At 40.7% G+C, this 17361-nt stretch overlaps 3 protein-coding genes across 7 annotated transcripts in view; all 3 read right to left on the reverse strand.

Annotated features, from left to right (window-relative positions):
• The window catches only part of kmt2ba (lysine (K)-specific methyltransferase 2Ba), a 30678-nt gene extending 24802 nt beyond the window's left edge, over positions 1-5876 (reverse strand). For all 3 annotated transcript variants that reach the window (XM_051389520.1, XM_051389518.1, XM_051389517.1), the window contains exons 1-4: positions 5494-5876; positions 1255-2770; positions 596-762; positions 90-179 (exon numbers count right to left, since the gene is read on the reverse strand). In XM_051389520.1, coding sequence (XP_051245480.1) covers positions 90-179; positions 596-762; positions 1255-2770; positions 5494-5796 — 2076 coding nt within the window. In that variant the 5' untranslated portion in view covers positions 5797-5876. The remainder of the gene's footprint in view (positions 1-89; positions 180-595; positions 763-1254; positions 2771-5493) is intronic.
• Positions 5877-6578: 702 nt separating this feature from the next.
• On the reverse strand, positions 6579-9974 carry LOC127357369 (gastrula zinc finger protein XlCGF52.1-like). Its single transcript, XM_051389524.1, has 5 exons — positions 9876-9974; positions 9182-9305; positions 8890-9005; positions 7933-8076; positions 6579-7832 (listed from the first exon to the last, which is right to left on the reverse strand). The coding sequence occupies exons 2-5, from the start codon at positions 9279-9281 to the stop codon at positions 7146-7148; spliced, it is 1047 nt and encodes a 348-aa protein (XP_051245484.1). The 5' UTR covers positions 9282-9305; positions 9876-9974; the 3' UTR covers positions 6579-7145.
• A 416-nt stretch (positions 9975-10390) lies between these two features.
• Positions 10391-17193, reverse strand: ndufv1 (NADH:ubiquinone oxidoreductase core subunit V1). Of its 3 annotated transcripts, none has more exons than XM_051389521.1 (12): positions 17122-17191; positions 16776-16807; positions 15524-15633; positions 15351-15433; positions 14951-15121; positions 14100-14283; positions 12075-12264; positions 11700-11912; positions 11281-11447; positions 11111-11192; positions 10863-11008; positions 10391-10646 (listed from the first exon to the last, which is right to left on the reverse strand). In XM_051389521.1, the coding sequence occupies exons 3-12, from the start codon at positions 15626-15628 to the stop codon at positions 10569-10571; spliced, it is 1419 nt and encodes a 472-aa protein (XP_051245481.1). In that variant the 5' UTR covers positions 15629-15633; positions 16776-16807; positions 17122-17191; the 3' UTR covers positions 10391-10568. The 3 variants fall into 3 exon arrangements, with proteins under 3 accessions (XP_051245481.1, XP_051245482.1, XP_051245483.1); XM_051389522.1 differs by lacking the exon at positions 17122-17191 and adding an exon at positions 16889-17013; XM_051389523.1 differs by lacking the exon at positions 16776-16807 and having other exon boundaries at positions 17122-17193.
• Between the last annotated feature and the right edge of the window lie 168 nt (positions 17194-17361).

A 17361-nucleotide genomic window follows, 5' to 3' on the forward strand; every position in this document is an offset into this window, starting at 1 on the left:
AACAAATGCAATGGACTGACAGTGCTTTGATTTAATCAAACCTAGACAGAAGAACATAAAAATGCACATTTTCAAGTTAAAAGTGTTACCTGAGGACCAATATCTTTGGGACATACGCCAACTCTCCTCCTCCTCCTCCTTCTTCCACTCACTGGCACTCGAGATTCTCTGGAGCCCAACTATTGGTCCAGACAAGTAAGGGAAAACAAGTTATTATGTTAGGGATGCCAGAACATCCTTTTGTTACTAAATAAACAACCATGTTAATTGCAATCTGATTTGTAAATGTCTAATAAAAAGGGAGACAGAACAAAAGTTACATGTATAATTCTACCTCTGTTTGTTTATTAGATGTAGTGATTGACAGAGACCAAGGTGGCATCCTAAAATGTCTTGTTTTGTCTGACCAACAGTCAAAAACAAATGATATTCAGTTTGCAAAAACAACAAATATTTAGCATTTTTCCTTTAAGGTTATTTTAATCATCAGTTGATAATCAGAAGGCCTGTGTACCATGCTGAGGAACGATGGTTTAATAATTCTTCACAATCTTTTTTTTTCTACTTCTGGACAGATTTCATCCCAGATTCTTACCTGTGACAACTTGAGCTGCTTCTGCTGATCAATCTTGATGAGCTGGACTTTGGCTTTCTTCAGCAGGTGAAGCATCGTCTTATTAGCTCCACTGAGACCAATTCGATAGCTGGGCCCGCTGACTTCCAACGCCTCATGACTGTCCCCAGTCACGATCCCTGCTTCATCTGTACCAGACAGCGTGAATAAAGCATCTCTGGTTAGATGATGCACAAGCAAACAACACCTACTGAAAACACACCTCTGAACAAAACAGTGAAGCAATCACCTCAAACTGTTAAATGATCTATTCGCAATTATCAAGACATTCAAAATTTTTCATCGTGTTCTCGAGGCCTAGGTGTTTGTTGAATTAACCAGTACATCTTTACACTCCCAATGTAAGTGAAAAACCTGTAATACAGCTATATAATCAAAAAGCGCCCAAGTGAAAAATTTTGCAGACACTGAAGTACTCAAACCCTGCACTCAACTGTGCAGTCTCATAAAGAATCAAAACTCCTCACTATTCCAGGAGGGATGTTGTAAAACAAGCACTTGTTTGAGATAGATACCAACCATGCAACAATAGGCAATTGTAAAAAAAAAAAAACACAGCTAACATTAAGTAGCAAGATCTTCATAGATAATTACACAAAAAGAAGAAATAACTAACTTACTATTGTTGCCTGTATCTTCTAATGGCATACGCGAGGGGGCTTCCACATCAGTGTTCACCACCACGGCTAGTTTCCTCACAACACCAGGAGAGTCCATCTCCTCCATCATGAGCTTTGACCTCCTCCTCTTCTTGACATGAGAGGTCAAACCATCGCCGGGATGTATATAATCCCCCTGGGTGTCGGGCTGGCCTTTCTTTTTCTCCGCAACTTTCAAGGTCAGTTTCTTGAGGTTCTTGTAGATTTCTAGGTGGCTCGTGCCCGGATTGGGCTTGGATGAGAACTTTGTCCCTGCAGATGGGCTGTCAACCACAGACATATAGTCACTGTCTGACTGCAGCGAGATGTCGTCATAGCTCGACTCTTGACCTGATGGACTTGGTTTTCCATCCTCTCTCTGTTGATTTTTCCTCCATGTTGACAGAGAGCCCTTTGGAAAGGGAATCATTTCCTCGTCCAAGAACCTCTTCGGAACTTTAATAACGCGGGAGGACCGTGCACTCATCACAAGAGTGGAGGAGTTGTTTGCACTCTGCTGGACTTCAGAAAACGAGCTCGTCTCACCCTCTGATGGAGGGACATTCTGACCTTGCAGTGTAGTTGTGGATGGAATGGGTTCTGGTACATAGGTGTAATAAACACGCCTAGTGCGATTCCGACTTATTTTTGGACGATTTAGGATTGGAACGTCGCTTGTCTGCTTTCGCTTGTGCCCAAACAAAGATTTGCGTGGTCTTTTTTGAGCCGTTTTCTCAGAGGAATCTACGGATTTACACTCAAAAGGCATTGCTGCCTCCTCTCCACTCTGGGCACCGGCCTCTGCCCCAGCTTCTGGAGAGGCACCCATATTCTTAGCCATTCTCTTTCTTTGCCGTTTGCGAAAGGATGTGATTGACAAAGCAATGGCTTGAGATGTGCGTCTGCTGTTCCCAATTCGAAAGCCCTTCATGCGTTTCACAGCTCTCTGTGGCTGGGACTGGTCTGTGTCTGGATCCTCTGACACCTCGCCTTGTTCCTTGACCTTGGAAGCTTTTCCTGCGCCCTTGACTGCTGCCAGAGGGCTCACCAGCTTATCTTGCTTGGTGCTACCAGCTGAGGTAGCGGCTGTTTGGTTTTGCATGCTGCCTGAGTCTGCTGATTTTCCTGCTTTACTATTAAAGTCAGCTGATCTTGTGCTGCTCTGTCTACCTGAGGCCTGCCCATCTGCATGTTTGGCTTTTGCAGGGAGATCTACCTGCTTGCCGTGCAGTTTAACTACCACCTTGGGTATGTCTTTGTCTTTTACAGGTCTGTCTTTGACATCCTGGCCTTCTTTAGGGAGCCTTGGTACAATTTTCCCAATAATAGACGGTTTTGGAGTCCTGGGTATAATTTTTCCAATGAGAGGTTTTGCTCCCAGAGAATGGTCTGAAGTTTGGGGAGACTTTGCTTGGCTGAGTAATGACGAATCGAGAAGAGTGACAGATGTTTTCTGTGGACGAACTCTTGTGGTCCCAAATCCAGTGAAATCTTCCTCCTGGAGAAAAACACAAGTACAATTTTTAATACAAGATTTGAACAACGGTATGCTGTACACCACGTGGTGCACAGACTACAAACTTGACATAGCATAAAGCTGAACTGATAACTAGTGAAGGACTGCTATATAAAATAGACATCAATATGAACGCAGTAATTACAGACATATAGCTTATCTTAAATATCCAGGATTTCCATAATATAGAGAGCTGAGGTGAAAGTGGTAACAAAGACACTTAAACAGCTTTGTCTGCCCAGTATTGTGTTTCAAACAATGATAATGAATGGGTTCAGCAGGTACTCAGGTTTCTGTGTGTTTCTGTGTGTGTGTGTGTGTGTGTGTGTGTGTGTGTGTGTGTGTGTGTGTGTGTGTGTGTGTGTGTGTGTGTTTTGTTGGGGGATCCCTACCGCAAGGGTGTCACCTTCTTGCCATCATAATGGTATGTTGAAGCATAAGTTTGTGCTCTTAAACTTAAACATCTTAAACTTCACCCAAGCCAATGCAGGCATTATGCAACAATGCAAAAATAATTGTCTTTTAATTAAAAAGTTTTAATCATTCCTCACCCACTTCTGAGTTTATCATTTGATTATGAGGCATTAGCCCTGTTGAAAACATGGTTAAGCATCAGCACTGCTCTCAATACCGTTACTCCAATGTTGCATCAGTATAGTGCTGAGACACCAAATGAAGCAGATTTCAGTTTCAATTGGTGAGTCAACTGTCAGAAATAACTCAGCAGAATCTCTACCTGCGCACCATCTCTCTGCATGTGTCTAATTTTAAGTGAGATCAGGAGTGTAGCACTCAAGCTAAGGTGGAATAAAAAGAAAGCAGTGCATTTCAGCCTAATATTCCCTTAAAAGGAGTGACCTTTTAATACAGCCACTGAAAATACACATTCAAACTCCACTTTTTAAACAGATCCTTTGGAGCAGTCAGCCTCCAACATCCTCATTTACCTCAGACCCAAAGATTGCACACTACAGCAGATCAAAAGCACACTTCAACTCGATTTTCAATTACTCACTTCCATCTTCACGCGCAAAATAACGACTCCATAGATTCGTCAGCGATGAAACTCCCCTAATGATACCTATTCAAAAGCCCTGCAGAGCACATGAGTGTGTGGGGCCCCAAGTGACGTGTGGTACTCCAGTTGAGCAGCACCCACAAGCTTTAGCATGGGTCATGTGAATCTGTTACAGTCCACTTTAAAAGGGTTGCATCAGTTAAGTCCGACTGATGTAAGACACTAAAGCCCCTGCTCTGGAGATTAAATAACATGATTAGATCCAATTTGGTATCGTATCATTATCACAGCCCTGTCTGACTGAGGCAAAATGGAGACCACCTCTGAATGACATGATATGTAACACATTGGCTTCTTCACAGTGCGTTAGAGTACTCTCTTGGTTGTCGTGTAATATTTATGCCTCATTATGAATGACTCCAGCTTTTACCAGTTAGGGAGCACAGCTGTGCACAGAACATCTATAAGCTATGATGTGTAGCTGCAAAGCTCTTACAATATATGTTAAAGATATTCACATCATCATTTTCTAACTGCGTTTCCAGGTTTTTGTCAATGTTGAATATTCATGTGTAAAAAAATATGACCATAACCGCCAACTAGGCTACACTACAATATTGAGAAGAGTCATACTTAGCGCCCCTGGACCCTCTCATCATGTCAATCAATAACACTTGATTTCAAGCATTTCCACTCATCATACTTTGCAATAACTAAATTAAGTCAAAGCCTATGCAAGCAGTGTGACTGTGATGGTATAACATCTATTGCAGCCTGCAGATAACTAACAGAGAATTATGCTATTTCTTTAAAACAGACCTTATAAATTGCAAGTAAAAGCTGGGAAAAGCTTTGATTCCTCCTGAACTTTAAACCTTTTACATCCACAACAAAAGGGAGATGTGCATGATGGGAGTGATGCATGTTTGTAAACACAGACTATACCAAATTTGGCACTGGGCAACATCTTTTTCTAAAAGGTCCAAATTAAGCTTTTTAGGTTATAACGTCAAGGTAACGTCTCTGTTTCCCTTCCCGTTGCTTCCCACGTTACACTGACGTTCAAAACACCGAGCGAGCTCCAACGTGGAAAGTGTGAACCCTCAGGTTGGCAGCCGCACCAGCAACAGCGACGTTTTACTTACGACGAGATTAGCAGCCTGTGGATGTCAGCAGTGTGGGAAGTTCAACTCAACAAACCGTGACAGGGGGATGAACGAACAAAGACATCCCCCGGTTTCCACAACAAAACACATCCACGGCTGTAAGACCGCCAAAGTTTCCGCCTAATGTTATTTTCAGACACACAAACTCAGCTGGACGGACACTGGTCTCTCTCGTGTGTGTGTGTGTGTGTGTGTGTGTGTGTGTGTGTGACTCACAGTATTGATAAGGGGATTTTCAGAAACAGACAATGAACTACTAATATCTGCAGAAGCAATCAATTACTGGAAATAGTCATATCTGAAGCATACAGCGCAGGCAGACTAGCTAGCTACAAATCCTATTTTAGGGTTGGTGTTTGCAAGATAAGTTACAGCTAACTAGCTATACGTTAGCCTAAATACTTTAGTGAGTAACAAACAAATTGTTTTAAATGCCATTCTTTTAACCGAACTGGCTTTACGTGTCCCCGTTGGACGCATTATTATCCGTCTAGCTGACATGCTACAGTTAGCTTATTCACCTCCTCACTGTCGCTGGAGTCGAACCCCGCATCTCTCTGCCGCCTGTGCTTCTCCGCCACGCCGAGCAGACGCAGCAGGGACGGATCTTCGCTCAACGCAAGGCCGATGTTGACGGGCCTCGGCCCTCCGGCAGCGAGCTCCCCGTCGTCCGAGCCCAACCTTCCGCGTCTGGTACGTTTCTCCGACCGCAGCCTGCTGCGAACTGTGGACGGCCGACCCGGGAAACGAGCCCGGGCGACCCCTTGGGCACTTAAGCCCGCGACGGTAGCGGGAGATGGTAATCCGCCTCCCGATGCCGCCATTATTTACTACAACAACACGGACGGCGCGCTGGCAGAAGCTGACAGCAGCGATATGAGAGGCAAGATGGACTGCGCCGAGGCAAAGGCGCGAGATAGAAAGCAACCCCCGGTGCATCATGGGAAAACGAACTTCTCCGGCCCATTGACCGTATGCTCTGAGGCGCAGCCCGCCCCTAGTTCGACACACTGGGCGACGTCGCTTGTGTCTTCTTTAGGTGTCAGGTGTTGGTGTTTTTATAATTCTTGTACATTAAGTTAAAAATTGTGGATCAAAGAGGCGACATTAAGATGGAAGAAGTATTTAGATAATTTATATGAATTACTACTAATAATTTATTTAGTACCTCAAAATTATACTTTAATACAATGCTTGAGTAAATGTACTTCAGTTATTACAGTAATTGTTGTCCATCTTGAAAAAAATAGTTTTCAAATGTACATAATCAATCTTGCATGTTTAGTCATATTTGTCTTATAATCAATCATTTGTGGGTTAACATCCTTAAAATATTTTTTTATTCTTTAGTGGACAAAAATAAACTAAAAATTAAAATTAAAGTTAAGCTGTAGCAGCAAATGTGCTTCATAAGTAGGATACTACTTCATAAATGACATATGCATCTTAAAATTGACTATTTCATACCTAAAACAGTGAGTGCTACTAATTCTGACATGGTCGATATTAGATTATTTTATGAACAGGTGGAAACAGTCCCTAAAAACATTTATATTTAACTTCTACAGTTTACACAGAACATAAAGTTACAGCCAAAGACACCACAGAAATGTGATTATTGTTTAATACAGCATCATTTACTTTTGGAAAGAGTAATAGTAGACCCAAAGAATACATCATTAGTTGAATAGGATTGAATCCTATATCTTGGTCCGTTTATCAGATTTCATTATGTTTAGGACTTACATTCCCAGTGTAACTGTCACCTTTATGAGTTTTCCTGAAAATAAAATAGTACAGTTAAATACAAAACCTTCCCACACGAGTGAGAATTAGCTACTTACTCTACAATGAATATAAAACATTTCAGGTACGATAGAGGTAATTACGGACAGCAAAAAGGCCCTTGTGACATGAGCAGAAATCAAAATTATGCACAGATTGGTACAGAGTTTGATTCACAAGTGTAGGGTGTCTTTCTAAAAGCAACTGAAAAAAGGCATTTCAGAAACAACCTCCATAATTCAATTGTGTTGCATAACTTGCTTCAAAAACTCTCAACGTAAAATATTCACATAATAATCTTCTACCTACACTGAGTAGAATATGATAATACTCTGACAATCATTTAACTGAATGAAGTAGGATGCAGTTGCAGTCTTTTCCCCATATATTATCTTTGTTCTGCTACCTCCTCTCCCTCAGTGTGGGTGTTCTGGTGGATCTTTAGGAGGTTCTCTCCTGCAAAGCTTTTACCACAGGTGGGGCAGGTGTATTCAGAGCAGTGAGCCTTGCAAATGTGTGCTTTGAGCTGCTCAGGCCGAGCGTAGCTCTCGTCACACTCTGTGCATGTGTGAGCCTTGCGAGGGGGAGTCCCGTGTTTCTCCCTCTTGTGTTCCCGCAGGGCGGCAACAGAAGGAAATATGAGGTCACAATCTGTTTCAGAACAAGGAATCTTGAGCTCTGTTTGAGGCCCATTGGAGGGGCATCCCTCCGTAGTAGACTCATCGTATCCTTGGCATTCCCCTGCTTCCTCTTCTTGTTTGATCTTCTTGTTGTCAACCATCTCTGCTTGAGCTGCGTGCTTGGGTTTTCGCCCACGTTTTTTGCCTTGCGGCTTTACGTCACAGTTTAGGTCATTTGCAAATTTCTCCTGATGCTCCAGGAGCTCTTCCTCTGTCTGGAAACCACGAGTACATTTGCAGCATTGGTAGGTGTTGATGTCATCAGCTATTACAGGGCGTTGAGGGTGCACTGCGATGCGATGATTGCGAAGTCTTGAAGGACTGGGGAACAAGGCGCCGCAGTCCCTGCAGGGACAGCGTCGCTCTATGCACTCATGTCGTCTGTGTTTGTTCAGCTGCAAGACATAAAACATTCATCATAGCCAATTAACTATTATTTTATCATATCCCAAGCACAAAAAAACATGCCTACATGTAGCCCCACTGTGCCCTCACCTCGGTGAAAGTAAAGAAGTTTTTCTGGCAGTAAGTACAGTGGAAGGGCTTCTCCTCTGTGCTGTGGGTGGCCTGGTGCTGGCTGAGCTCATCAGAGGAGGAGAAGGACTTGTCACACTTGTAGCAAGTGAAGACTGTGTCAGTCTGCAAAATAATGAGCAGAAAGTTGGTTATAAATAAACAAAATCCTAACTCAATGCTTTATTAGGAACAATAAAACAATAATCAACAAGAAAATCGTACTTTCAAAGGCTTTTTCCCCCTCTGCTATTTTCAAACCAAATTACATCCACATTTTAACCTACAATCATATTATGTACAAAAAGATAAAATTATAATGGAAAGTTGTATTTGTACTAGAGCCTGACTGATACATCAGCCCGGCCAATGTTGCATGAAATTGCAACACAGAAATACCAAAGATTAGTTTGAGGTAATTTAGAAACAGTGTTGCCCTCACATACTTTGTCCAACATCAAGTAATGAATATTCTTTCATAACCAAACTGAAGGGAAACTTGAAAAACAAATCAAAATATTTATATTACTGACAAATACCGACTGACAAATTATGTTTTATTCCTTATTCTCAAACATTGATAGAAAAAATCCAGGTAGTCAGCCTATAATCCATACAGCAACCCACTGCAGTTGCAATTCACAGAAAAATAACATTTGCTTTTTGCAATTAGTAGCTTTATTCAATAGTCGATCAACAGAAACAGTTTTTGTTTTCTATGATACTAAATATATTTTGATTTTGGGATTATTGGTCAGACAAAACAAGTTATTGAGAACATTAATTTGTTCTCTGGGAAAAAATAAAAACAAAGCATTTTCATTCTCTAAAGATTATTCAATAATGAAAACAATCTTCAGTTGAATACACATAAATTTGCTGAGTTTGTATCACTACTTGAAACCTGACCTGGCATTTTTTATTTTGCTCTCCCCCTACCTGCTGCAGCTGCTGTTTGTACTGGTCCCGATGACTCTTCCTCATGTGTCGCTCCTTGGCTTTGGAGTTGCAGAAGGTGATGAAGCACTGAAAACACTGCAGACTCTCATGCTGATCTGCATCACAATGAGATGACAAGTTGTTTGCTGATTAGTTACAACGTCAACAGCAGAAAACATACAGATTTAACAGCAGGGCATCATCTGTTTACTGTGATTGCTGTGAAATGAGACTTTGACAGTTATAACTGGGTTTTCTATGAATGAACAATGCATCTAAATGTTTAGCTTACAGGACTGCAGAGGGACGACCGCAGGCTCAGCCTTGATCTCCGCTGAGGTGGATCTCTTTTCACTCCCAACAATGACTTGCTCTATCTTCATCATTTCCATGCTGGTGTTTTCAGACACATGGAGCTGCAACATAGGAACACACTGCTGTTGAATGCACGCTGGAAATGCATCATACAGGTTAACAGGCTAAGATGCACTGACTATAAGGAGATGACTGCAGTGGCAGACGTAAGGCTAGCGTTAAGTTATCCCGCATACGTACGAGAAATTGCGATATTTCGGCTACATAATGAAACACTGGAGACTGGCCCTACTCAAAACAAAAGGGACATTTCTACAACAAATACACGCCTGGTAAAAAAAAGAGGCATTTGTTTTAATTTACTACTGCAAAATGTAATTTAAGTAATAATGAAATAAAGACAATAAAAACAGCTAACGCTAGGCCAAAGCTAAATGACAGAAGGATGGAGGTAGCGGACACTGGTCGACATGCACAGCTACAACTAACAGCGAAGCGACTGAGCTCATATAACGTTATATCTTTAACGATAATTTAAAGTGTGTTGCCTTGAGTTCACTTTAGTTTTACACGTGTGCACTTTAAAACTGTGTCTAAGTGAGGAAAACGATAATAATTTTGACTTAAGTCTTTGTAAACAATTAAAAAAAAAAAAGGCATCCATTTCTTACCGTGCGAAACGGCGAAACGTCCACCGAAATGAAGCCGCGGTGAATAGTCTGCCCACATCACGTGACACGAGAACCTGCCGACCACGTTGTTATCGCGAGATTATGAAAACGCAGAGCTTTGTGTGGACTGTACCACTGCAGTTTGTAGAGTGGGGTTTTTTTTTTTTTTTTTTTAAATCAATCAGGGAAAATACCGTCTACACAAATACGTTTTAAAGTGAATCCATGCTTTGTACCATGTGGTTACTACATGTCTAGAATATTTGTATCTTTTTTTAAATTATATATTTATTGTATTTATTTTATTTAATAACTGGTTATCCCTGGCAGGTTGGAATATTCTGCTATTGTGTGCATCTTTGTTTCCTAAACACTGCACAATGGAAAAAAAGAAGAAACTGTGCTTCAGGTTTGCTGGAAATGATCAAAAACAACTATTAAACTGAACCTACATGTAAAACACACAAAAAAAATGTTATATTAAAAATACTCCAAAGACAAAACAAAAGCATAACTCAAGGTTCATAGAATTTATTGGAAATTTTATCAGACAAGGCAGACACATCAACGTATAACTTGATGATGAGGTGATAAGAGGGCACATTATCGCTTTAAATAATTTGTCAATGACACAAGCACAGGGTTAAGGGCAAGTGAGGCAGAAGAAAGAGCTCAAGGAGGTGTAGGAGCCATTTAAGCCCTAGCCTGCTTCTGCTGCTGGTATTCAGAAATTCGGCTCTCCATCACAGGCCTGAAGTGCCTGATCAATCCCTGAGAACACAGAAAGGGGAAAACAGTACATTAATTTATCCTGAAAGCAGAAGAATAAAAGAGGCAGTACTACAAACTGCATGTCAGTATATATTTACATAAAAAAGCAGTCGTAGACGTTAAACATCAGCTTAGCTTTTTCCCAGAGTTACCGATTAATTCTCCTTCAATGACCCTGTCGGTATGCAAAAGCATTATGACTTTACGCATGTTTACCTGCACTGGCCATGCTGCACCATCTCCCAGAGCACAGATAGTGTGTCCCTCAATCTGCTTACTGAGCTCCCAAATCATGTCGATCTCTGCTGGCCGTGCATCGCCTCGCACAAAACGCCACATCATGTTATTCATCCAGTCCACTCCTACAGAAACAGACAAAAAGGGGAAAAAGTATTTTAATGTTGTGTGTCTAGCGTTAAGGTTGGTGCAGCCGATGAACAAAATGACACCGAAGTGGCACTAACCTTCTCTGCAGGGTGTGCACTGTCCACAGCTCTCATGTTTGTAGAACTCAATCAGGCGGGCAATGGCTCTGATAATGTCGGTCTGCAAAAACAATACATCCACCAATGTAACAGATGGCTGAGGATTTCTTTATGCATGATGAATTACGCTGCTGAGGTGACAAACTTACAGATTTGTCCATGACGATAAGTGCAGCGGTGCCCAGGCCAGTCTGAGCCTGGATGAGGCCATCAAAGTCCATAAGCACATCTTCACATACATGCTTGGGAATCATGGGTGTTGAGGAGCCACCAGGGATTACCGCCAGCAGGTTATCCCAACCACCACGCACTCCACCTACCAGACAGATGTTCATTTCAATTAAGTAAAAAAAGGCTGTGCTTCGGTTAAGCTGCCTTAATCTTTTCAGTCCATAACACTCTGGATGCAGGAAAACACATGCAGATAAACAAAAGATGCATTAAAGTTTTCCCCTAATTAATAACAGGAGGACTACTAATGTCATAAAAGCCAATTTTTTTTTAAATCAAAAATGTTGTCCATCAAAAGGCTCATTACAACATTGGAAACATTTTGTGTAAAATGTACCTGCGTGTCTCTCGATGAGGTCTTTCAGAGGGATAGACATCTCCTCTTCTACAGTGCAGGGGGTGTTAACATGGCCGGAGATGTTGAAGAGCTTTGTGCCGGAGTTTCTCTCTCTGCCAAAGCCCAGAAACCACAAGCCTCCACGACGACAGATAGTGGGTGCCACGGATACAGTCTCCACATTGGCAACAGTTGTTGGGCAACCAAACACACCTTAAAGATAGCAGATAGCAGTAGGAGTGAGGTAGATATTTCAGACCAGCTTTTACTTGGCAAGAATAAGTGTCCAGAAGTAGTGCAAAGAAAACAAAACCTTTTATTTTCTTCTTTCTTTGTTTTCCAATATTTTTTCCACCTCTGTTCACCAGAACTCACCCACATCAGCAGGAAATGGGGGCTTCAGGCGGGGCTTCCCCTGCTTTCCCTCCAGGGACTCAATAAGTGCAGTCTCCTCTCCACAGATATACGCTCCAGCACCACGCATCACAAACACATCAAAGTCATAACCGGAGCCACAGGCGTCCTTTCCAATAAGCCCAGCAGCATAGGCCTCATTGATTGCCACCTAAGAACAGAATTAAAATACAATGCTTTATAAGGACGAATTATTGTACTGTACATAAATCTACTTTTGCAGTTATGAGAGTACGTTGTCAAAAAAAAAAATTAACCCAGTTATGACAGTTTATCTGAATGAGGTCATAACTGTATACGTGGGTTGTTCCTTTTTGTACTTTGAGAACAGTGAAGGAGACATCAAATGCAGCTGAGCTTAAATTAATATAAATATATTAAAGATGTGTAGTATTCTTAATTTAGTCACATTATTGGGGGTAATTTTATCTGAATGCACTGTACAGAATACATCTTATAAGAATTATAACTATCAAAGATTTAGCAGAATTTTGTGACAAACACAGCAGCAACTAATTCATGACTGACGCTCTAATATCTGAACCTATTAAACAGCTGTAAAAAGAATGGGTTAATTTTATAGTATTTAATGTAACTATTTGGTGTATACTTATGATTGTTACTATGGTGTTTTACTTGTCCAGCTCCACATATTTGACTTGGAAGCTGTAAAACAGTAAATTAATTAGTGCTGTCAGTTAAACGCGTTATTAACAGCGTTAACGCAAACCCATTTTAACGGCGTCAATTTTTTTATGCCGAGATTAACGTTCTTTTTGGCCTAGCACACTTTGTAGTTTTTTTTCACCTGCTGTTGCAACAACTAGTACGTTAGAAAAACTACAACACCACACCGGATCTAGCTAGACCGTAAACAAAACAACAGGCACGCTGCGCACACTTGTTTAAGAGTAGTAGACGTTACATTTTGAGTGGATGGCGAGCACGAGACGCCGAAATGGGTGCCAATAATATTCTGAATGGAAAGTTTTTTTTTTTTTTTTTTTTTTTTTAAAGTTGCCAAATGGTTCCATTGACAAGACCAAAGTGATCTGTGTGTTTTGTCGTTGTGAACTGAGCTATCATCGCAGCACGTCCAGTCTGAAATACCACTTGATGGCCAAACACACAGCTGATGCGAATTCTCCGCCCCCTCGTCAAAGCCAGGCGACAATGGATGACTTCAAACAGAAGCACATGGATACCACAACTAAGAACAAACTTCCTGCAGCCATAGCTAAATGGGTGGCTACTGCATGTATGCCTGTTAACGTTGTGGAGGACGAGGGTCTAGTATTTTTTTCACCCTTTTATTGATGGACGGTGTTACATTGTGTGAGAGATTATTTGCTCCAAGCCGATCCACTTTTCCATGTTGATAAGAGCATTAAAATGAGAAAAAAATAATGGGACAAAAAGAAATCAAGGGACATTTAGGATAGATAAAAATGTGCGATTAATTGCAAGTTAACTATGACAATAATGCGATTAATCGCGATTAAATATTTTAATCATTTGACAGCACTAAAATTAATGTTTATGTCTTCCTACCCTACATGGGGAATGATTGAAGGCAGACTTATAGCCACGCCCTATTTAAGATGGTTTTTCATTGTCACAAATCATTTGCCTGTTGATGGTCTAGCACCTAAACATCACAAATCTGTTATCACAAGTTAGACAGTATGTGAAAGCTTATTTGCAACTAGGTATCAACACTAAAAAAAATGTTTCTCTGTTTTGTTCTTGTCCTGCATTCAACACCCAAAGTCCAAACTCAAGAATTCTCTCAACTGATATCCTTCCAGCAAACACTCAACCCATAAGCTTGTTATTAGAGATTTAATAGTGTAAATTAAATGATATTGCTTTGTTATCTTTTTTTAGTTCCTTTCCTTTATCCGTAACTTGATTTGGAACATCCTTGAAAAAATGTACAAGCATGATAAAGTTGTATAACTCAGGTTTCATTCTGTCTATTTTCACCTGCAGGTTGGACGACTCATTGTAGAACTCTCCTCTGATATAGATATAAGCAGCACGTGCCCCCATGGCCATCCCAGCGACCAGGCAGCCCTCCACCAGCTTGTGTGGGTCATTCCTCATAATCTCTCTGTCCTTACAGGTGCCAGGTTCTCCCTCATCTGCATTCACCACCAGATACTTTGGCCTAAGGCAAGAAATTAGAACTGGGTTAAATGGAACAAATTTCATTGTCACCCCCCAGAGCAGCCACTGCGGTGGATCAGTCCAAACAGTCTAAATTTAATTGGCCAAAATTGATATTTGGTCAAAAGCATCCATACAAATGTGATTAACCTGTCAAAATAATGCAGACACACCCAGCTACTGTCAAGAAAGACTTCACCAGCAAGTTGTTTTACAGCTATACCAGTCAATTTGAATTGCAAACAGGAATGAACGATGAGAAATAAACTTGCAGCTTTTTTACATAAGTTGATTAAAATATCAAGCAAATTAATATAGATATTAAAATAATGCAAATCAACTTTAACTTAGAATTGGTTACTTCTAAATGAAAAATAAATACATTACCAGTAACATCCATAAATACTTTAAAGTAGTTAGTATTAGTAGTAGTAGTAGTAGTAGTAGTAGTAGTAGTCGTCAACCACTCGAAACATCTTAAATTACTTTGAGAAACCTGTGCAAATACTTTCGGGCAAATGAACTAAGACAGACACTCTTCAGTATTGTGGCTGTAATTTCTAGTTAAGACTCTACAAGACATTTGTATCTTTGCCTAAAAATCTGGTAAAAGAGAGAACATCAGGCAAAAACAGAGTATGTGTGTATCTGTCTATATCCTCACTGACCTGCCATCGCTGGGCTTGTTCATGAAACTCCACTTCATTCCTGTAGGGAATCCAGCTCCACCTCTCCCACGCAGACCAGAAGCCTTGATCTCATTGAGGATCCAGTCGACTCCCTTCAAAAGGATCTCCTTAGTTTTATACCAGTCGCCACGTTTCAGCGCCCCCTTCAGCCTGAAGCACAAATATGAGCAGGTGAGGATTGTTTTCTGTTTTTATAGAAATGATTGATGTGGTTTTAATCCAACAAATATTCTTGTCAGGTTTAAAACATGCAAAACTGGAATGTTTCTTTTACTTTTACTGATCAGCGCATTATTTTCTGTTGTGTAAGAGGATCAATCAAATCAATATCATGTTTTGGATTTTACAGAGCACATGAGAATAACATGAGGGGTGTTACCTCCAATCATGGCGTCCATAAAGGTTTGTGAAAATTCGGTCCTCATCTGCCAGAGGTCCAAATGTTGTTTTCTTAGGAGCACCCTGGGAAAATAAGACATACACATAAAATGTTAACCCTATTGTTTAATCCCATTATACATTTTCAGTTTTAATAAAATATAGGCCAGGTACCTGCGCTGTGCTGTTGAAGCGAGTGATGGCAGTCACTCCACCTTGGCTGACAGCCGCTGGAACACGAGCCACCCCACTCACCACCGCTCGAGTCAGGGACAGCATGCTTACTGCATGAAGGAGAGACCGAGACAAGTCAAATATTTAGTTTAGGTTCTTTATGTTTAACAAGAAATTTAGGACAATCACTGTTAAGGTTGCAACTAATGATTATTTTCATTATCGATTAATATGCTGATTATTTTTTCAGATCATATGATCCATAAAATACCTAAACAAATGTCCAAGGTGAAACACAAAAGGTATTCAGTTCACAATGTCATAAAACAAAGATTAGCAGCAAATGCTCACATTTGAGAGTCTGGAAGCAGAGAATGTTTTCAATTTGCTTTAAAAAAAATGACTTAAAATGAGGTGTGTGGTATTTGACTCAACCGAGCATAAAGAAAAAACTATGACTGCCACAAAACTCTCGAAATACCCCCCTCTAGAGCCAGTGTTTGGTTTGTCTGTTCTGAGCTACTGTACAACACGGCAGACCCCAGAATAAAAACAGCTCTTTCTAAAGTAACAAAAACACAACAATTCTTATTTACAGGTGATTATACTCTAATGAAAACATACATGTGAATATCATATTCCACTTCTACCAATGTATTCTCCTAAATGTTACACACTGCACATTTAAATTATGAATTGAGACAGCGCTCTTAAAATGTGTTTCCCTTGTAGTTCTTGACCTTTAAAAGTCCAGTCGGATATGGTATCACCTTGGTATTGGTACCAGCACTCAGATATGGCCACTAGTGAATTAAAGCTACATTCAAATATCTTTCTTGCAAAACTGAAGCTTACAGATTTATCAGATTACTATTATATGCAATTACTGGTCTTTACAAACTGAGAATTCACATCAGTGTTTAATCCAGGAGTCGTGCTGTAATTGGCTGTAACAACAACCTTTGTCACAACCACCAAACATCTCTTTCAACCCATTAAAGCAGAATCAAAACAAGTTGAGTGAAAGCAGACACACTGCTTCAGTTTCTGCACGATGAAGGGTAACCAACACTAGATTAACTTTCATTTTTATGGTGGGGACAAATGGATATTTGGATTAAATATGTTTTAGCACTGGAACAGCTTTGACAGAGATCTTGTGTAACCTTATTATGCCATGTTGTTATGTCAGAGGTACTGAGAGTTAGCTAACGAAGGTGAAGGCGAGTGCTGCCAGTGTTATTAATCCTACCTTTCAGCTGTAATACTCAAAAGTCTGCACACCTGTGAAGAAATTGAAGGATTATGGATACATCTCAACTCTTCTTTGCTCGCTCCACTGTGATATTTAGAGTACACACTGACCTCAATGCTCATACAGCCACTGCTAGCCTAGCGCTGAGCTAAGCTAGCGAGCTAGCGGTTAACCTTGTAATGTCAGAATAAAAGCATCGGATTCACGACGTAGCATCCAAATATCTAACCGACAACACATGGGTTAATTCGTTAATACCTGCTGTAATCCCCGCTGCATTAATGGCAATCAAAAAACGGTGAATGGCTTAATGTTAAGTGAGCAAACAATCATGCATCTTTACCTTCGCTACGTCCCGAGTTTATGAAATCAAGACGGGAAGTAGAAGAGCGCAGGACCCGGATGGAGTCACTGACAACACAGCTGCAGTGGAGGCTTATTTAAAGGTTCTGGTTGCACAACATCCTCACAATAATATTTCATAACAACAGGTCTGTGTGTGTGTGTGTGTGTGTGTGTGTGTGTGTGTGTGTGTGTGTGTTCAGCCTACACTTCAACTAAAATATATGTCAGTGTTAAATAT

Source organism: Dicentrarchus labrax, unplaced genomic scaffold (assembly GCF_905237075.1).
Source record: "Dicentrarchus labrax unplaced genomic scaffold, dlabrax2021, whole genome shotgun sequence".
In the NCBI taxonomy this organism is placed as follows: Eukaryota; Metazoa; Chordata; class Actinopteri; family Moronidae; genus Dicentrarchus; species Dicentrarchus labrax.